The 18,162-nt window shown below is 48.7% G+C and overlaps 5 protein-coding genes across 6 annotated transcripts; 4 read left to right on the plus strand and 1 right to left on the minus strand.

The window, feature by feature from the left end:
* Positions 1-120: 120 nt before the first annotated feature.
* Positions 121-1,586, plus strand: NCU16442 (hypothetical protein; the record flags this gene model as incomplete). The annotated part of the gene is made up of 1 exon (XM_011395108.1): positions 121-1,586. Exon 1 carries the CDS (start codon positions 630-632, stop codon positions 1,584-1,586), a length of 957 nt encoding a protein of 318 aa, XP_011393410.1. The 5' UTR covers positions 121-629.
* NCU00722 lies at positions 350-4,067 on the minus strand. 2 transcript variants are annotated; one of them, XM_011394519.1, is made up of 2 exons: positions 3,854-4,067; positions 350-3,748 (listed from the first exon to the last, which is right to left on the minus strand). In XM_011394519.1, the coding sequence occupies exon 2, from the start codon at positions 3,371-3,373 to the stop codon at positions 1,661-1,663; it is 1,713 nt and encodes a 570-aa protein (XP_011392821.1). In that variant the 5' UTR covers positions 3,374-3,748; positions 3,854-4,067; the 3' UTR covers positions 350-1,660. The 2 variants fall into 2 exon arrangements, with proteins under 2 accessions (XP_011392821.1, XP_011392820.1); XM_011394518.1 differs by having other exon boundaries at positions 1,536-3,769; positions 3,854-4,025.
* A 682-nt stretch (positions 4,068-4,749) lies between these two features.
* Positions 4,750-7,669, plus strand: NCU00721 (proline-specific permease). Its single transcript, XM_959462.2, has 3 exons — positions 4,750-5,607; positions 5,691-5,912; positions 5,975-7,669. The coding sequence occupies exons 1-3, from the start codon at positions 5,429-5,431 to the stop codon at positions 7,224-7,226; spliced, it is 1,653 nt and encodes a 550-aa protein (XP_964555.1). The 5' UTR covers positions 4,750-5,428; the 3' UTR covers positions 7,227-7,669.
* Positions 7,670-11,101: 3,432 nt separating this feature from the next.
* tca-17 (tricarboxylic acid-17) lies at positions 11,102-13,012 on the plus strand. Its single transcript, XM_959461.2, has 2 exons — positions 11,102-11,519; positions 11,580-13,012. The coding sequence occupies exons 1-2, from the start codon at positions 11,481-11,483 to the stop codon at positions 12,513-12,515; spliced, it is 975 nt and encodes a 324-aa protein (XP_964554.1). The 5' UTR covers positions 11,102-11,480; the 3' UTR covers positions 12,516-13,012.
* Positions 13,013-15,962: 2,950 nt separating this feature from the next.
* NCU00719 (hypothetical protein) lies at positions 15,963-17,897 on the plus strand. The gene has a single exon (XM_959460.2). It carries the CDS (start codon positions 16,091-16,093, stop codon positions 17,345-17,347), a length of 1,257 nt encoding a protein of 418 aa, XP_964553.2. The 5' UTR covers positions 15,963-16,090; the 3' UTR covers positions 17,348-17,897.
* The last annotated feature ends 265 nt before the right edge of the window (positions 17,898-18,162 follow it).

The raw sequence follows: 18,162 nt of genomic DNA on the forward strand, positions 1-18,162 counted from the left end.
TAGGCAACCACCAGGCAAGTATTCAGGTACCTTCCCCGCTAACAGTTTAGCGGTTTGGTGTCTTCAACGGACGGCACTTATACGGGCCCCGGATTTCGCTGGATCGTCAATCCCACCATTCGCTCACGTTGACGTAACATTTTCATTCACCCACGGTTCCAAACTAAGAACCACAACTCCATAGATGAAGGTCGGACTACCAAAACGAGCACCTCCGCATGCACGTCGGCGTCAAAACTTCCGCTCTGCCCAAAATGAGCCAAGATGTGTGCAAGATTGGGGATAGCGGTCACGACGACTATGGTCGGGTACTCAGCAGCCACATCGAACCATGTTTGGTTGCCCGTCACCACCATCTCGGTGCTCTTTAAGATCTCTCCCCGAGTTTAGATTCTCGGCAACGTCTTCCGGGCCAGTGAGGTCTGGATCCAATTCCGCTATCATTCATGACGGGAGGAGGAACACAGGACTATGCGCAGAGAATAAAAGCGATTGTGTCCCTCACTGACGAATAGACCGGGGTTGATTTGGTGGTTGAATCCATCAATATCAATCTTTCTGGCCCCTTCATCCTTCTTTCACTCCCTGATTGACAAGCTAGCTCCTTACGCGAAAAAGCATAATTCAGCATGTCTGGCTTAGGTTTGACGAAAGCTGCTGGTTTAGTCGTGGCTTGGACAGTCTTGGTTGCCTTGAGTGCACCATACCTGTCCGAGACTTTTTCCCAGATCTCATCACTCACCTTCATCATCAGCGGCCTTCCAGTACCTGACCACCCTCTCGCAAAACCCCTGAAACTTTTCCGGAATACAGCAACTTGTACAGAAAAACCCCGACAGCCCTTCTTCTGCGATGTATCCTGTTCATACAAGATTGAGCTCGTCTCTCTGGACCCTTTGATTATTTACATCCACAACCTCATAACACCCTCCGAGATCTCCTCACTCCTCTACACAGCCGAACCCATGTTCAAACCATCGGTGGTAACCAAACATGGCCGTCAACAACAAACGCAAGACCGCACGTCGAGCTCAGCTGGACTACCACGCGACGATCCCGCTGTCAAGTGCGTCCTGGACCGGGCACGAGGCTTTATGGGTACAATGTTGAGGGATGGCTGGGACGAGATGGGTCCGCCGCAGTTGGTTCGGTATCGGGCCGGTCAGAGGTTCAATGTCCATCATGACTGGTTTGACAGGCCGCTCTTAGCCAACGACGGCAGCAACAGGGTGTGGAATCGCGTTGCCAGTTTCTTTGCCATACTCCAGGACAACTGCACCAAAGGCGAGACACACTTCCCTCATGCGAAGCCAATCATATTGTCGAGTCCGTGGAAAGAACCCATGTGGCGTGGCGGATTAGAGGACCAAAAGCTGAAGAACGTGACTGATTTAAAGCCTCTTTGGCGGGAGCATGAGGATGGAGGGTTGGCGTTCAGACCGGTTGCTGGCAATGCTATCTTTTGGGTTAACCTTCATGCCAACGGGACTGGTGATGAACGGACAAACCATGCCGGACTTCCACCGGGGGATGGGCTCAAGACCGCGATGAACATTTGGCCTAGGCGATACTGGCCTTATGAATAGAATACTCGGCTTGCTGCGTTTGCTATGTTGATATCCAAAAACAATTGAGGACGATATCCACAAGTCGTTCTTCATCAGTTCTTTGCCGACCACACCTTCCTGCCATCGAACCATGTCTCCAAAACCTTTGCCTCCTTCAGCTTCTCCTTCTCCCAATCCATGTCCACAATGGTGAAGTCAGCCTTCATCCCCTTCTCCAGTCTTCCTATCCTGTTTTCATCACGGCAGCTATACGCCACGCCCTGGGACGCCGCAGCGATCGCCTCGCACACGCCTAGAGCAAAGTGCGGGTTGACCGTGGTCTGGTAGTCGGGCTCCCGATACGATCTCCTCGTCGCTCCAACGTACACATTAGGCAGCGGAGCATGCGGTGCCGTGGGCGCATCGCTTCCCAACGCCAACGGCGCCCCATGATCCGCAAATTCGCGATACGCAAAAGCCCTTCCACACCTGTGCGCTCCCAACAACTTGGGCCAAGCCCTCAGGATCGCCGGGTCCGCATGCACCGGCTGAATCGACGCCGTGATGCCCGCCTTGCCCAGCCTTTCGGCATCCCTCTCGCTCGACAGCTCCAAGTGCTCCACGCGCGGCCTCCTCTCCGGGCTCGCGTGCGCAATCAACACGTCCAGAACCGTCTTGATGGTCTCATCCCCAATCGCATGCAACGCCACTTGTAATCCCGCCTCATCCGCCCTCTTGACCACGGGCTCCAGCTGCTCCGCCGTCCAAAGCGGCACCTCCCTGTGCCCATTATGCTCGTAGGGTTCCGAGAGGCCAGCCGTGCATCCATCGATGATGCCATCACAAATGATTTTCACTCCGACAATCCTGCAATCCGGCGTCGTCTCGCTGTTGAATTGCCTTGCAAGCTCAACCGCCCTCTCCACCTGCCTCACATTTTCCTCGTCATTCTTTCCCGGCTTCACCAACCAATACGCCGCAATCCTCAACGGAATGCCCTCCTTGCCGCCGTTTCCCTCCTCCGAAGGCGACGACCGTCTTCTTAGTTCCTGCAACGCGTCCCACGCCCCTTCGTCCATGGCCATATCGATCGCCCCCGTGTACCCCACGGAATGGTACGCTTCCACCGCAGCCTGTATAGCAGCCATCCTCTCCTCCACCGTCGCCACCCGCGCCAGGTACGGCCATACATAGGTGATGTTGGCCGCCTCGTTGAACACGCCCGTCACTTTGCCGTCGGCATCCCGCTCAATCGTCCCGCCGGGAACATCCGTCCATTCTTGGGCGCCCAAGTCGCGGATGCCGGCCGTGTTGCACCAAGCCGAGTGTAGATCCTTGGTGTCCACCAGTATCGGTCGGTCTTTGCCGTCCATGTCAAGCCCGTCCAGGTCTTTGGCTGTCACGCCGTCGGGAGTCATGGAGTGCATCCACCCGCGACACAAGATCCTGGGGACGTCGGGGTGGGAGGCGGCGTAGGAGCGGATGGTGGATCGGATGTCGGACAGCGATTTGCAGGGACCCAGGTCGAGTTTGGTGAGGGATTGGCCCATGATCATCAGGTGCATGTGGCCGTCGATGAAACCGGGGAGGAGGGAGTGGCCGGCTAGGTCGATGGTTTCTACTACTTCTTCTTTCCCCTCGGAGGATGAGGAGAGAAGGGCAGTGGTGATGGGTTCATCTTGGGGGGAGCCGACGTGGAGGATGGTGTCGTTGCGGATGAGAAGGCAGGAGGCGAAGGAGGGGGGCGTGTGGAGGCCGGCGTTTTGGCCGGGGCGGAGGGGCGAGAGGAAGATGCGGCCGTTGATGAAGAGGGTTGTTTTGGCCATCTTTGTTGGTTTTTGTAATGATGACCTCTGGGTTGGTGTGAGTTGAGGAATTGTAGATTTAGTTGTGGTCTGACCAGTTAATGTCTCGAAGTTGTATTGTGAAGCCCTGCAGGGTTGCTACGCGTGAATGTAGTGAAAATAAGGGTCTCGATGCGGAGATGACTCGGATCAGATAAGATCATCAGCGCTCCAGCGGCAACCGTTAGTCGGGGTTTGTGAGGTTCTGGAGCGATCACCGGTCCGGTTTTAGGCCGTGATTGCGGAGTAAAAAGTCATGGCAAGTCGGCACACATTGTACGGTTCGAAGCATTGAGTCGGGTGGACATTTCGAGGTGGTTTAAACCAGCATTTTCATGATGAATGCTTCTCCGACGTCTATCAGTTGACCATCGTAACCTCGAAAACGTTAGCAAAACTACATCTGTTTTGGAACTCGGCCATTTAAACTTTAGACCAGGTGCTTCGAAGGACATGTGGTACCTCCATCCTCATCGTCTTCTAGCTCCTCAAGAGTATAACTACTCATGAACAACGAATGCCTTATCAATCCGTTCCGTCGAGACGAGAAGACTGAAATCTCACCACAGGTGGAGTGTAGAGCTTCTCAATCTTCATCATTTCAATCGCGATACCCATCCCAAGCCAAAACAGCTTTACCGGCTTCATCCCTTGGCCCGTCCGAGTTGCTTCAACGTTTCTCGATCAAGTAGTGTTTACATGCGAAAGCTGTCATTCGGCACAGCGTCACCCGAGGGGTTGCTTTTACCCCGACTTTGAACGGGATGAATGGAACTTTGTGCGGGGCGGCGGGAACAGTTGGGGAATCATGCCACCTCCTTGCAAGAAAGCCAGGAACCGAAGTCAGGAATGGCCTCTCGCCGGTCATCTTGGCATGAACTTGAAGCCTTCTTGGCTCATTTAAGTTAATCCCGTAGTAATCTGCTGGCACTGAATTCATATGGTGTTGACAATGAAGAGTTCATTCAACAGCCCGACAGACCTTTTCATGTTCCCACAAAGATGGAAGTGAATATCAGAAACGAAGGGAACCGCACAACACGAAGGACGGGATGATGGAACAGGAACTGAACAACTTAGTGCTAAGTGGAATAGAAGCGTGGGGGGGGGGGTGTCCCCAACAGCCCAGACCCTACACTACAACCCGGGCCCCCAAGTTCCCCAAGACTGGACTCCACAAGGCGCTATCTCCCGGTATGTACGCCAGGACCATCCCCGCTGAAGCAGAAAACCCCACCGCTTCCCCCGCCAAGCATCTGGAGATGGTAACTGGAAAGGGAAGGTGTGTCCGGCCTTATCCCAACGGCGCTGCACCAGTTCTTCTGCTTTCTTTTTTTTCTTCTGCCAGCCACGCCAACCTCTTTTCCTTCACCGAGCGCTCGAAACCGACCAGCAAGGTTTTGGTTCAAACAGGGCAAAGATCTTCTTATTGCTGTCGGCTCGCTTGTCGTCAAGTTCCAGACTTTTGTTTACTCTTAGGTAAACCAATACTACCTCTCGTCGGCGATACGGATGCCACTCCTGGACTCCAAAATCCGGGGTAATCGCGGCTCTATTCTCTCACTACGGATTTGATCCGCCCACTGCTATCTTCAATGGATCCGACTTCAACACCAACAACTGAACCGGGCTTGACTCATATGGCTTCTTGGCTGATAGACGTCCAAAATATCCCAGCTCATGGATACATGCGCTTATCGCCGGCCACTCGGTGCCCCTGATCGGGTGTGACATTCCTACACTAGCGGCATGGCTGCCATGGATTCAGACAACGGATTGGGGCATGTTCTGCAAAGAAACCCTACTGATCTTATCTCCAAAATACTACCATAAGAACGCCGCTGACCTCGACACACAAGTCCGCATCAAAGACTTTGTCCCCCTTCCTCCACTCTCCTGGGTGTCGTTGGTCTTCTGCACCGCGGGCCTCGTCTGATTGCTACACCAAAGACAACCATCACCAACGGAATCCCGTCAGCATTTGGCTAATCTCGAAATCCAGCTCCTGTGCCTCCAAAGGGTCCTGATCCGGTTGCCATGTCCAAGTACGGCGATGGAAACTTCGCCGAAAAGCAGGGCGGCGGCGAGGCCCTGGATGTGGCTTCCTCTCACAACCAAGGCCAGGTGATTGACGGTACCATTTCTCTGGACGCCAGCCATCAATTGCAAAGAGGTCTCAAGAGTCGGCACATTCAATTTCTGGCTTTGGGAGGAGCGTACGTTCCAATTCCTTCCCTGACGACGACTGCCACAACCCCAATGTTTTCCTAGACTAATCCGCTCATGGTGCTCTTCACAGTATCGGAACGGGTCTCTTCGTCGGTTCGGGTGGTATCTTGGCCACCGTCGGCCCAGCGCCGCTATGGCTGGCCTACCTATCCATGATGCTTCTTGTCTGGATCGTCATGAACTGTATCGGCGAAATGTGCACATACCTTCCTCTCAGAGGAATCACACTGCCCTACTTTACCGAACGTTTCGTCGATGCTAGCCTGGGGTTTGCCGCTGGCTGGAATTATTGGTGAGTTTCTTTTGGGAGCAAGGGAACGAAATGCTCAGTCCAACTGACGCCATGGCTCCTAGGTATGCGTACGCCATCCTCGTCGCCGCCGAAGCGTCCGCAGGCGCCATCCTCCTCAACTACTGGGAAACACCAGTGCCTACCTGGGCCTGGATCACCATCATCCTTGTTGTTAATCTGGTCTTGAACATCATCGCGGTCGAGGTCTTTGGTGAGGCCGAGTTCTGGTTTGCCAGCATCAAGTTCATCACCATCATGGGGCTCATCATTGTTGGCCTCGTCATCATGCTGGGAGGCGGGCCAAACCACAAGCGGTTAGGGTTCCACTATTGGAACGATCCGGGAGCGTTCAAGGAGTACCTCGCACCTGGTGCCACTGGCAGGTTTGCTGCGTATTGGACGGCATTCGTCCGCGCCGGATTCAGCTTCATCACCTCCCCCGAACTCATCGGTCTCGCTGCTGGTGAGACTGTCGCACCGAGACGCAACATCCCCAAGGCCGCCCGCCGTTTCTTGGGTCGTCTGGCTGTCTTTTATGGTATCAGCTCCTTGATCGTAGGCTGCATTGTTCCCTCGGATAACAAGAACCTGCTTTCCGGCACCTCGGACGCCAGCGCCAGTCCTTGGGTTATAGGTATTCAGCTCGCCGGTATCGGCGGCCTGAACCATGTTATCAACGCTGCCATCTTGACCTCTGCTTGGTCCGCCGGTAACGCGTTCTTGTACTCAGGATCCCGTATCCTGTATTCTCTGGCCCAAAACGGCCAAGCACCCGCTATTTTCACGAGAACTACCAGGCGTGGTGTTCCATATACCGCCGTCTTGATGACCTGGGCATTTTCTCTGCTTGCGTACCTGAACGTATCCAACAACGGCGCTCAGGTGTTTACCTGGTTCTCCAACCTTTCCACCATCTCCGGGTACATTGGCTGGATCGTTCTGCTCATCACTTACCTGCGATTCCGTCAGGCGCTCAAGGTCCAGGGACTGTTGGCGACACTGCCCTTCAAAACTCCGGGCCAGCCATATGCGGCATGGTTTGCCCTGGTCATGATCAGCATCTTGACACTCACAAACGGATTCCAGGTGTTTGTCAAGTGGAATTACAAGGATTTCCTTGCAGCGTACATTACCTTGCCTGCTTTCCTTGTTCTATACTTCGGCCATAAGATCTGGCACAGGACGCCGTTCCACAAGCCCGCCGTTGAGATCGATGTATTGACAGGCAAGAAGGAGATGGACGATATGTGCGCGAATGACGTGGACCCGGTTCCGAGGAATTGGTTGGAGAAGATCTGGTTTTGGATCGCATGATTGTTCTTGTTATTTTGTTGCTGCTGCTGTTGTCGTGATACCCTTCAATTGCATTTACAAACACGTCGTCCCTGATGTTTTCGAGACCTATTGGTTTGTTGATCTGTCATTCCCTGTGCATGGTAACAACGAATCAGATGAATGTATCACCACAAACTCAGATCCTCATCTTTCAGCGCATAACTCGCACTAGAACGCTCAAACAGTGACTCATTCGCACGATACTCGTCAACCTCCGGGCAACATGGAACGATTTCGCATCGAACGATATGTTGCACAAGAGCCTGGTACCATCAGAATGATCCGAGCAGTGGAATTTGGACAGCGAGGGCGAGTCTTGAATTCCAAATTGGTGCTGGTGGCCAAGCCGCCACAGCTCAGCACATCAGCCCTAAGGAACGGCAGCTAGAGGTAGGCGCGGATAGGGGATCGAGATGGAGTTTCTGTCTTGGCTGTCGGTCCACCAGTGAGGCACGGCGTTTGTCGCTGCCCAGACCAATACGAAACCAGACGACTTCTCCGCTAGAAGGCCATCTAGTTCTAGACTGTCTGTTTGTTTCCCAATCACGACTACTTGGGGGTTAGCGGTGGAGTCTTTTGCCAACCCCCTCTCATTAAAGAGGGGGAAAATTTTCTGTAGGACAACCGTTTAATCTAGGACAAGCGCCGATCGGTACCATACACAATCGACTATTAACGCTACGCAAAATGACTTTTTAACATCGTGCACACCGGCAACACAACCACACTCAAACTCACTATTTCTAACCGCCGACTCGCACTCTAAAGCTATAAAAGTAAATAGTCTATATATATCTATAGATTAATAGAGGTTAACCTACTATTACGCAATGGATTTTAATAAATATTTTAATAAAATAGGGAAAGCGCCCGCTAGCTACTACGGCGCCCGTATATATCTAACTGCTTGCAATCGTATTGAATGCCTTAGTAAGCGCCTTAAAATATTGCGTAAGCCGCCGACTATTAGGGAGATTACCGCTATTATTAGGGAGTCCCGTATATTTATCTTTCATTATATTAAATCGCTAGTTAAGTACTACAAATTAATTATTTCATTATATTTAAAAGGTTATTTCCGTATATTGATAGTTATAGAGGAGGATGCTATTGTATTATATATAATATTCTACTTCTAAGGACGATTTTCCGCATTATATTAAATAGTTATTAGTACAGTAAATTAGTTATAATTATTATAGGGTGCTTTAAAGATCTATAATGCAATGTAGTTAGTAAACTTCCTTAAAGACTATCTAAAATTAAAGATTATAATTTACTATACTATCGATATTAAGAGGAGGTTTTGGGAATTGAATAAAAATTCTATTAATAAGTAGTTTAATAATTATAAAGTTATAATTAAGAAGTATAACGTTGTTAAGGGTAACGTTTAGAACTATAATAAAATAGGGGTAAAATTCGGTTGTATAGCGGGTAGGTATATAAAGGTAATTATATTTAGGGATTTAGTAAAGTAAAGAGTAAGTTAGTATATTGTTCTACTAGTAAATTTATATAGGGGTAAATACTTACTATTTATTATAGTTAAAGATTAATAATATTACTAATTAAGAGTCGGCTATCCTTATAATTAATATAAGTTCAATTAGTAAGACTATCCCTATTTATATAATATTTAAAACGGATCTAATAAAGGACTTTATTATTAACAACTTCAACAATACTATCCGGTTTACTAAATCGCCGATTAGCTTCTCGAATGCCGACCTTACGTTCAATTGGTTAAAGTATTTCAATTAGTATTCCTTCTACTCGTCCCTAACGTTTACAAAATTAAGGGAAGAGGACGGCTATAAGCTAGGAAATAAGGGGTTCTCTTTTTAAAATTGGTTTAGGTGTAACTAGTATAGGGTTGACTATACTAATAGGAAACTCGACGATTTAAATAATAGAGTAGGGTTAAAAAGGCTATACCGATTAATCTACTATTTATTAATTATCGATAGGTTTAATAATTATTGCAATATAGAAATTAAAGAGTATATTAATACCTTTAATATTATATTAATAGTATTACCTCCCTACTTAATTTATATAATATAGCCGTTTAATATTAGGGTATTTTCGTCCCTTAAAGCTTATTATTAAAAGGTATTATAGTAATTCATTTAATATAGAGAATTTAGCTTTACTCGCACCACGTTTATTAGAGAGCTTGAGGTTCGCTTCCCTCCCTATACCTTTATTTTATATCCCTATTAACTATAGCATCCCCAATATTTTAATATATCCTTAATAGTAGTATAACTAGGTATAATATCTTTAACGGGTTCTCTAATACTAATATATAACTAATTAACTATACGAAAGTCTTAATATAAATCCGAATAAAGCAACCTAAAAAAGCCAACCCCGCCTTACCCTTATTACTCCCTAAAGAGGACTACTTTTAAAAAACTACTAAAGTCATTACCTACATTAAAGATAAATACTATTATATATTCAATTCGCCAACGCATGCCCGTTATTACACCGCTGAAGTTATAATTTATAAAGCGCTATTAATATATAATACTATATAAGAATATAACTATTAAGACCGAGAGAAGGTAGCTAACTTCAATTGTAAAATGAGGAAATAGGTATATAAAATACTAAGGGAAGGTGAGGTATTAAGTCTTTTAAAGGGGGATTTTAATTAATATACTATTGAGAGGTAGTAACGAGAGTAGTTGGTTAAAGAGAAGAGATAGTTTATAGCCGTTAAATTATATAATAAAAAGATTTAAAAGTAGGTTTACAATAATTAGATTAAAAATTCGGTTAATAGTAAGGGTAAGGTTATATAGAGAGTTTACCTTAATAACTAGAGGAAGGAGCAATTGAAGGATAGGTATATACTAATCTATAAAGAGGATATACTTAACGAGAGGGAGAGGGATAAAGAGGATAGGGATAGATTATTTATATGTAATACAGTTAATATACTAATACTAACAATTTTTAAGAAAATATAGGGTAACCCCTCTTACCTTTTATTTAACAACTTAGTTAATATTAATTTAAGTAATAATCCTTCTACTATACAACTACCTTCTACCGCTCAACCAGCCGACCCTCTATTCTCCCCCCCTTACCTACTTTAATAGTCTACTATTGAGACTACTACCGACATCGTTAGTCATTTTAATATATAAATAATTAATACCCTCTTTAAAAATAAAAGTACTCTAATTAACAATAATAAGGAGAAAGCCAATTATAAGGAGCTCTACGAGGGAGAGGATAATGGGGATGAGGAGGAGGAGGAGGAGGAAGTCGACTTACCACCACTCCAATTAATTAACCGCCGTCTCTTTAACCCGCCCGCTACCCCCAAACTTTATACTATATAAGCTAGACCGTTAACACCAACCATCAACCCCTCTACTCTATTACAATTACAATCTTTTAAATCAACACTATACTATAGGGTTATAAAGTATATTAAGAATACTATAAAACCTCAAATACAAGCAAGAAAACAAGCGGCACGTATAAAGAGTACACTAATAAGGAGGGAGGCGGTAGTAGAGGAGGTGGTACCAGTACTAGTAGTAGAGGTGGCACTAGCACCAACAGTAGAGGAGGCACTAGCACTAGTAGTAGAGGAGGTACTAGTACTAAAAAATAATATACAATAGCTGCAACTCGTCCTTTTATTTACTTACTACCTTATTAAGCAATATACCGGGTTTCTAGTAGCTTCTAATAACATTGTTGTAGTATATAATGTAGTGGTTTAGTATAGGGATGGGTCAGATTACTAGTAAAATTCTATATGGGCTGTCCCAGATTAAACGGTTGTCCCACAGAAAATTTTCCCCCTCTTTAATGAGAGGGGGTTGGCAAAAGACTCCACCGCTAACCCCCAAGTAGACAAACTGCGCGAGTTCTGCAACAGGCCGATCTGACGGGAGCTTCATTCTTTGTCAACCACTCAAATCTGCATCGCGATCGAGATAAGGTGTCATCCAATGTTGGCAAAGGTACCCAACCGGGCTCCATCCCAACTGGGCGGACGGTGCCTAAATCTGGATCTCATATAAGATAGCTCTGAGGATCTCGGCAACAAGGCATCAAGGTTGTCATCATACCCAAACAACATCCCCCGCTTCCTACTACAAATAGACCATCTCCTCCCGAGCCACATCTCAAGCGTTCGTTCAAGTCCAACCCTCAGATATCAGCAGGTTATCAACACTCTCCACAGAAAACATAACAGCAAAAATGTCGGTACCAAGCACGGAAATCGAGAGCCATGCCAAGGTGAGTTACATCTGAACCCCGGTCATCATGATCAAGGGTTTCCATTGACGAGAACCTCAGTCCATCAAGGTCGCCATCGTAGGTGCCGGCTCCGTTGGTGTCACCACCGCGTACGCCCTCCTCCTCAGCCATCTCGCTGCCGAGATCGTCCTCATCGACATCGACAAGAACCGCGCCCTCGGCGAGGTTATGGACCTTTCACACGCCGCCCACTTCGCGCACGCCAAGGTCAGCGTGGGCGAGTACGAAAACTGCGCTGGTGCCACGGCCGTCATCATCACCGCCGGCGTCAACCAGAAGCCCGGACAGACGCGCATGGATCTGGTCAAGACCAACTACGGTCTGTTTGAGCAAATCGTACCGCAGATTGCCAAGCACGCGCCCAACACGATCCTGATCGTGGCCACCAACCCCTGCGACGTGCTGACCAAGGCCGCGTACGAGCTCAGCGGATTCCCCGTCCAGCGCGTCATCGGCTCAGGCACCGCCATGGACACCACCCGCTTCCGCCACGAGCTCGGCAAGCACTACGGCGTCAACCCGCGCAACGTGCACGCCGTCATTGTGGGCGAGCACGGCGACAGCCAGCTGCCCGTGTGGTCGCTCGCCAGCATCGCCGGCATGCGTCTGGAGGACTACTGCAAGCAGAAGGGCATCGCTTACGATGAGGACGCTATGGATGCGCTAAGCAAACGCACACGCGAGGCGGCTTATGAGATTATCCAGAGGAAGGGAAAGACGAACTACGGTGTGGCAAGCGTACTGGTGAGCATCTTGGAGCCTATCATTACCAATGCCGATCAGCTGGTTACCGTGTCGAGAGTGGGTGACTATGCCGGCGTGGAGGGTGTGGCGTTGAGCATGCCGTGCAAGTTGAACAGCAAGGGAGCGCATCAGGACGTGGAACTGTTGCTGAATGAGAAGGAGAAGGAGGCGTTGAGGAGGAGTGCTACGAGTATCAAGGAGTGCTTTGATACTGTTGCCAAGAGAGAGTAGGTTGATTTCTTGGTCACGGTGAGGATTCATCTCCGGGACCTTCATGGCGCTTCTTTCTCTTCTTGATGTTGTTTTGCTTCAAAGTGGTTTTGCTGTTTCATGGATTGTTTGGGTTGCAAAGAGGGCTTCACCAGTAGGTGAGATACCATAGGCTGGCGCAAACGGGTGAGAGAAGGTTATTTTGAGGTTCTACCCGGACGTAGCTACAGCTATACTGATGCATAGGCGTTATTCAGAATACTGCCAAGGTTATCACAATGAATGTCGTTCAGAGTTCTTTCCAATTTTGAGTATGGTGTCTCAAATATGTTCGGGAGGTACGCTCTCGAGAAGGTTGGATTTCCTCATTAACCCAACGCGGGGCGGATTTCCTCTTCGTGTTCTCTTTCTTTTCTTGCCCACTTCACCCTTTTCGACAGGAGGAAAGTATTTATCCTCCTGTGGGAAAATACAGCATTAGGCTTTGCCTCCGCGTCATCCAAATTTCTCTCCAAAACATACAACCCTCTATTTTCTCTCTTTGGCGGAAGCAAGTAAACCGTCATCCTGGGCAGCCCATCAAGGACAACAGTATCGCGCATCATGCATCACACAAGTCTAGGACCAGCCAGTCAACTGAACATGAAGATTCAGAGGATGAATCCATTTTACTGTAAGTGCTCGTCCGATATCATGTACACAAATCCTTGCCATTACATGGTCCGAAGCTAACGACCAAGTTTTAACTCGGCAGAGTCCATTCCACCGAGTCGCAATCCATCGACCGGCCATGTGCACTCTACCTGGCTCAACGCGATGCAGGGGTTCGAGAACACACAAATTACTGAAACTTCAGAAGTTGAATAATCGTTCTCATTTGACAGCTCTGCCATGCTGTGATCATCGGATATCGCCCGGGGAGGACATCATTCGATTTCCATATTGCTGTGAAAAAAAAAAAAAAACACTAATCCCAAACGGCTGAGGAGGTACTTGACTTCGTCTATAGTCAACTTCCCTGTTCGGACCGAAAGACCGATTCAAACTGGATAACAGGTGGTGGAGTGGCTGATCAAGCAAGAGCAGATAACTTACAATTTTTCAAGATACGAGAGAGCGACAACGAGTGATGCATCACCACCCAACTTCGGAGAGTGTAAGACGATCGAATGCAACTCATTCTCTAGGGCTAGTTGCACTGCCATGCAGATCACGAGACCAGGATCTGAATCTGAACGATCCTTACATCAGACTTTCGGACAATTTTACCGAGACCTTCGCTACGAAGCACAACACACGAGACCACATTCCCGCCATCAAACAAACCAACCGAGGCGCGATTGAGCCACGGTGCGCAAAGCCAAAGCTGGCAGTGTCAGTTTCGGCAGCTCGCTTTCGTGAGTCCACGTCGATCCAGCAGGCATCCAGACGCCCCAGACGGAGGCGATCCAGAACAAGGGACCGAGGATAAACTCAACACCGAGATCTGAAACGGGATTAGGCTGGTTCATATATGAATGGACTGGGTTGCTCGGGTATTCGTTTGGTGTGGACGCACACTTGCAAGCATGACAAGGTTCAAAAGAACAAAGACAAGACCCAAAGCTTGAAGCAGGCGAAGAACCTTTCACGAGAACACGACAGGTCGCCCCAGTGCCGCAACATATGCCCGGTGTAGCACCAAGACGAGGTTAATAAGTAAGGCTCGACTGCATAAATGAACAGGCAGAGACCCTTAAGGCGGCATCATCCTGGATCTGGAGATTCTCATGTCCAAATGGGATATGCGGTTTCACAAGTTCACGACATCATCTTACATACATGCTTTGGCTGGCAACGGAACACAGACATTGCCTAGATCGGCGCAGGACGACGTTTGAACTCATCATCCTTCCCTGAAGAGCTTCGGTGGGCGGCCACATATCCACACTACTAGTCGGCGCTTTCCGCCCGAGCTAGGGACACAGATCAAAGCCGGATCCTTTTTTTTATGCCGCGCAGCGTTAGGCTTCTGGCCTATTCTCAACTCCAACTCACCCTTCCCTCCCCATCACTCTTGGCAGTGCCATTGTGCTATCCGCGCGGCTATTGATACAAAAGCTTCCGAACAAGATGCTCTACAGCGCGGAGGTGGCAGTGCCATTACCGTTGATGTCGACATCCCGATCCGCGCTCGCGCTTTTAGGAGACCTAGTTTTAGATGATTTTGATGCGCCAGGGGTTTGTGAACCAGTTCCCTGGGTCCCTTGAGGGACGCTCGAATGGGACGTTGACAACCAATCCATGCGTCCATTGCTGCAGTCTGTAACAGTTTGAGGCCCTGTTCCGGCCTGGTCGACACCTGAGGGAACCAATCACGACAGCGACCGATACTACCTGGGGCCGCTGTGGCTGGAAGAAACCCGGTAGCCGCTTCGATGCTACCATGGCTATTCAAAGAAAGCTCCTACTGGTCAAGAGCAGAAGAAAAGAATGGGGGTTCAAGAGTCTGGCCGGTCTCATCAGGAGTCCAAATGTTGAAAAATCCACTTCCTGACGACTGCAGCATTATGGCCCTAGGCCCATTGTAACACGGCCAAGTCGACAACACAGCACTCTCTGATGGCCATGGATGATATATTTTTGGTGGCGGAGCTCATGCAGCCACCCAAAGGGCCAAAGGCCGCCTGTTAACCACTGCCATTCCTAGAGATAGGTTCGATCGGGTGCGTGATCCCCACTGGCAGCCTTGTTTGATTGTCTTGTTTTGGCGATCCACAGGGACACTCTACCGTACAGCAGTTTCCCGATGTAGATTGTGAGTTGGTATCCTTCCTCTCAAACAAGGCAGTAATTACACATCCGGCTATGCTTCAGGCGTGTTCTGTGGAACATCATTGGGCACAGCAGCAGCAGCTTACTTCGGGGCCATCCGATGAGTGATCGTCTACAGGACGGCACTTCGTTCTGCCTGCGTCTTGCATCTGCAGGCTGTCTGTATGCTTGTCCACTCTAAACTGACGGTGTGCGTAGGTGTGTGCAATGGAAGAATAGCTCGATGCTGCTACGCATGACACTCGCATGTAGACACCAAAGCTCCAACTACAACTGGGTGGTGGGCCATACCGACGGCCCACTCTCACCCATGTTCGACACTTCGAATGGTGACATGGTCATACAGAAACGACCATCGTCCCTCCTTACCGCCTTAGACCTAGCTCAGTTCTTCTTGTACCGAATTGGTAGATACCTGCCTCTCCACCGTACCACTCATCGTTCACGAAGTTTGAGCTTCTTGTGCGATGCAACCTTCGACCAAAAAGAACATGACCGTTCCGAGGACGAGCCGTAACACCCCCCCTGCTAGAACGCCGCGCTTTCGCGCATCCTGGGCCCCTTGGTGGCCCTAGCCGATCGAGACTGACCAAGGGCCACTCTCTCATCCTCCAAGATGTAGGTATAAGATTCCTCGACAGATCCCAATGTTCGTATTGTTGGTTTCAAAGCTGTTCAAGTCATCAAGCTTCACATTCACTCGCTTCTTCACTCGCTTCTTCAGTCACTCTAGCTATTTTCTTAAAGAACATCTAGAACAACCTGAACACATCAAAGCAGCCATGCCGCATGCCACCACTCCTTCCGTTAGTTCAGATGGGTCGGCCAGGAGCCGTCATCGTCACCGTGACCGTGACCACCGCCGTCACAGCATGGTTTACCTCGAAGAGCCTGAGCCAAAGCAGTTCCGTTTCTGCGCAGAACTGACCCTTCAGATCCGAAGCCGTCGGGCTGATCATCGAAGCTCAGAGTCTCTTGAGGACGAGATCCTCTACTCCCTTACCAATGGAGGCATCAAGTCTCAAATTCTTTCGGATTATCCATACGACCACCCCACACACACTCACACGCCTTCCTACAAAGTTTGGACTATCACCAGCGACCACTCTATCCAGTCCAAGCCTACCGAGTACAAACACGCCATGAAGTTTGTCTCTCCTCTCTTCCGCTTCTCCTCCTTCGACACCTGGATCCAACATTTCGAGAGTTTCATGCAAGTCCTCAACCGAGACTTTGAGACCACTTCTACACACGAATGCAGCACTTCTATCCACCTCGCTCCCCTGGACCAGGACCACCCAGAGTGGACACGTTCCGATATCCGCGCCCTTTCCAAGTCCATTCTCTACTTCGAGTCCTGCCTTGACGCTGTCATGCCTCTCTACCGCCGCACCTCTGTCTTCGCCAAGAGCAACCGGTACAACAAGCAAATGGCCAACTTGACCACAGCCGAGTGCTTCTCACACCTGGACTCCCTCAGCAAACGGAAATATATTGCGGCCCACATGGTCCGCTGCGATCCCAACTCATCCACGGGCCGGGCCCTCGGCCAGCGGTCCGACTTTCCCCATTCCGGCTACCGATGGAACTTTCTCAACCTCGTGCACAACAAGTCTCGAGGCACGATCGAGTTCCGCCAGCCTCCTGGCTCCACGACCCCCGGTGAAGCCATCGCCTGGATCATCCTTGCCGTGTGCTTTGCTCAGGTGGCCTGCGCAAAGGGTGACTCGCTCCGGCCCAAGGAACGCCCCAACGTGGAGACACTGGGCGATTGGGTGTACAGGGAGGCAGTACGGGCCAACGTTCCTTCGGAGCACAGGAGGAGGTTGAGGCAGTTGTTTGATGATGCCATGCCTATCGTCTCTGACTCCAAAAAGGCCGACTTGAGCATCGTCCCGGCGGAGCCGCCGATTACGGTGCATGACAAGCATGGCTTGATTTGGAGGGAGAAAGGCGAGAGGAACGTGGCGATGGAGAAGTTTGATGGGTTTTTCATGGACCCGGTGTTGAGTATGTGGGGAGATTCTTCGAGGCTTTAGTACGTTGTCTCTGCTATCCTCGCTATTTTTTTTTTTTTCTTTTTTCTTTTTTCCTTTTCTTCAGAAGCTCTTCAAAGAGTTTCTTCCCCCCTTTTTTCTGAACTTTTAGCGTTGTTTCCTTGACCTCTTTCTTTCCTTTTTACCTACATAGCTGTCGCCCAGATTGGCAGATGGAAACATCATGACAGCATACCTACACCTACGGGGGGAATAACCGCGGTGCAAAATTTTGGGAATATGGGAAGCATCAACGGTGGCTCCTTTTTTTTTTTTTTTTTTTTTTTTACAAATTTTACGGTCAACGGCGTTTTGGATCAAATATGTAGCATGCATGCATGGTATGGGCATACCGGTTGGGAGGCACAAGCAGCAAGTCTGACTTAAGTACTTGGACTTGATCATCTTTATGATTTTAATCTGCTCCTGATTTTAATCTCCAGATAATGATATAAAATGTTAATTACTTGCTTTTTACATCATTTCTATCATGTATCTTATTCACTGTAATGGTCAATCGTAGTATGGTATAAAATTAATTAATAACTTTCCCTGTGCAACATAAACTTTCAGTTCAGAATCTCAAGCATCAGTCACAGTAGTTGTATGAAGTTAGATAACCTTAAAATTTATCACTTCCTCAACAGCCAAAACCCCATTTATCTCCTGGCTTACATCGATAATTTTTCAGGCCTTGGGTGAATGAATGAATGAAGGAATGAATGAATGCCCCCCATTCTCTTTCCAGTCACAATCAAGTAAGTCATCTACACAATACAAGAGAAAATTGCAACTCTCATTTAGCTTCGTTTCGTGAG

Source organism: Neurospora crassa, linkage group I (genome assembly GCF_000182925.2).
Source record: "Neurospora crassa OR74A linkage group I, whole genome shotgun sequence".
NCBI lineage: Eukaryota > Fungi > Ascomycota > Sordariomycetes > Sordariales > Sordariaceae > Neurospora > Neurospora crassa.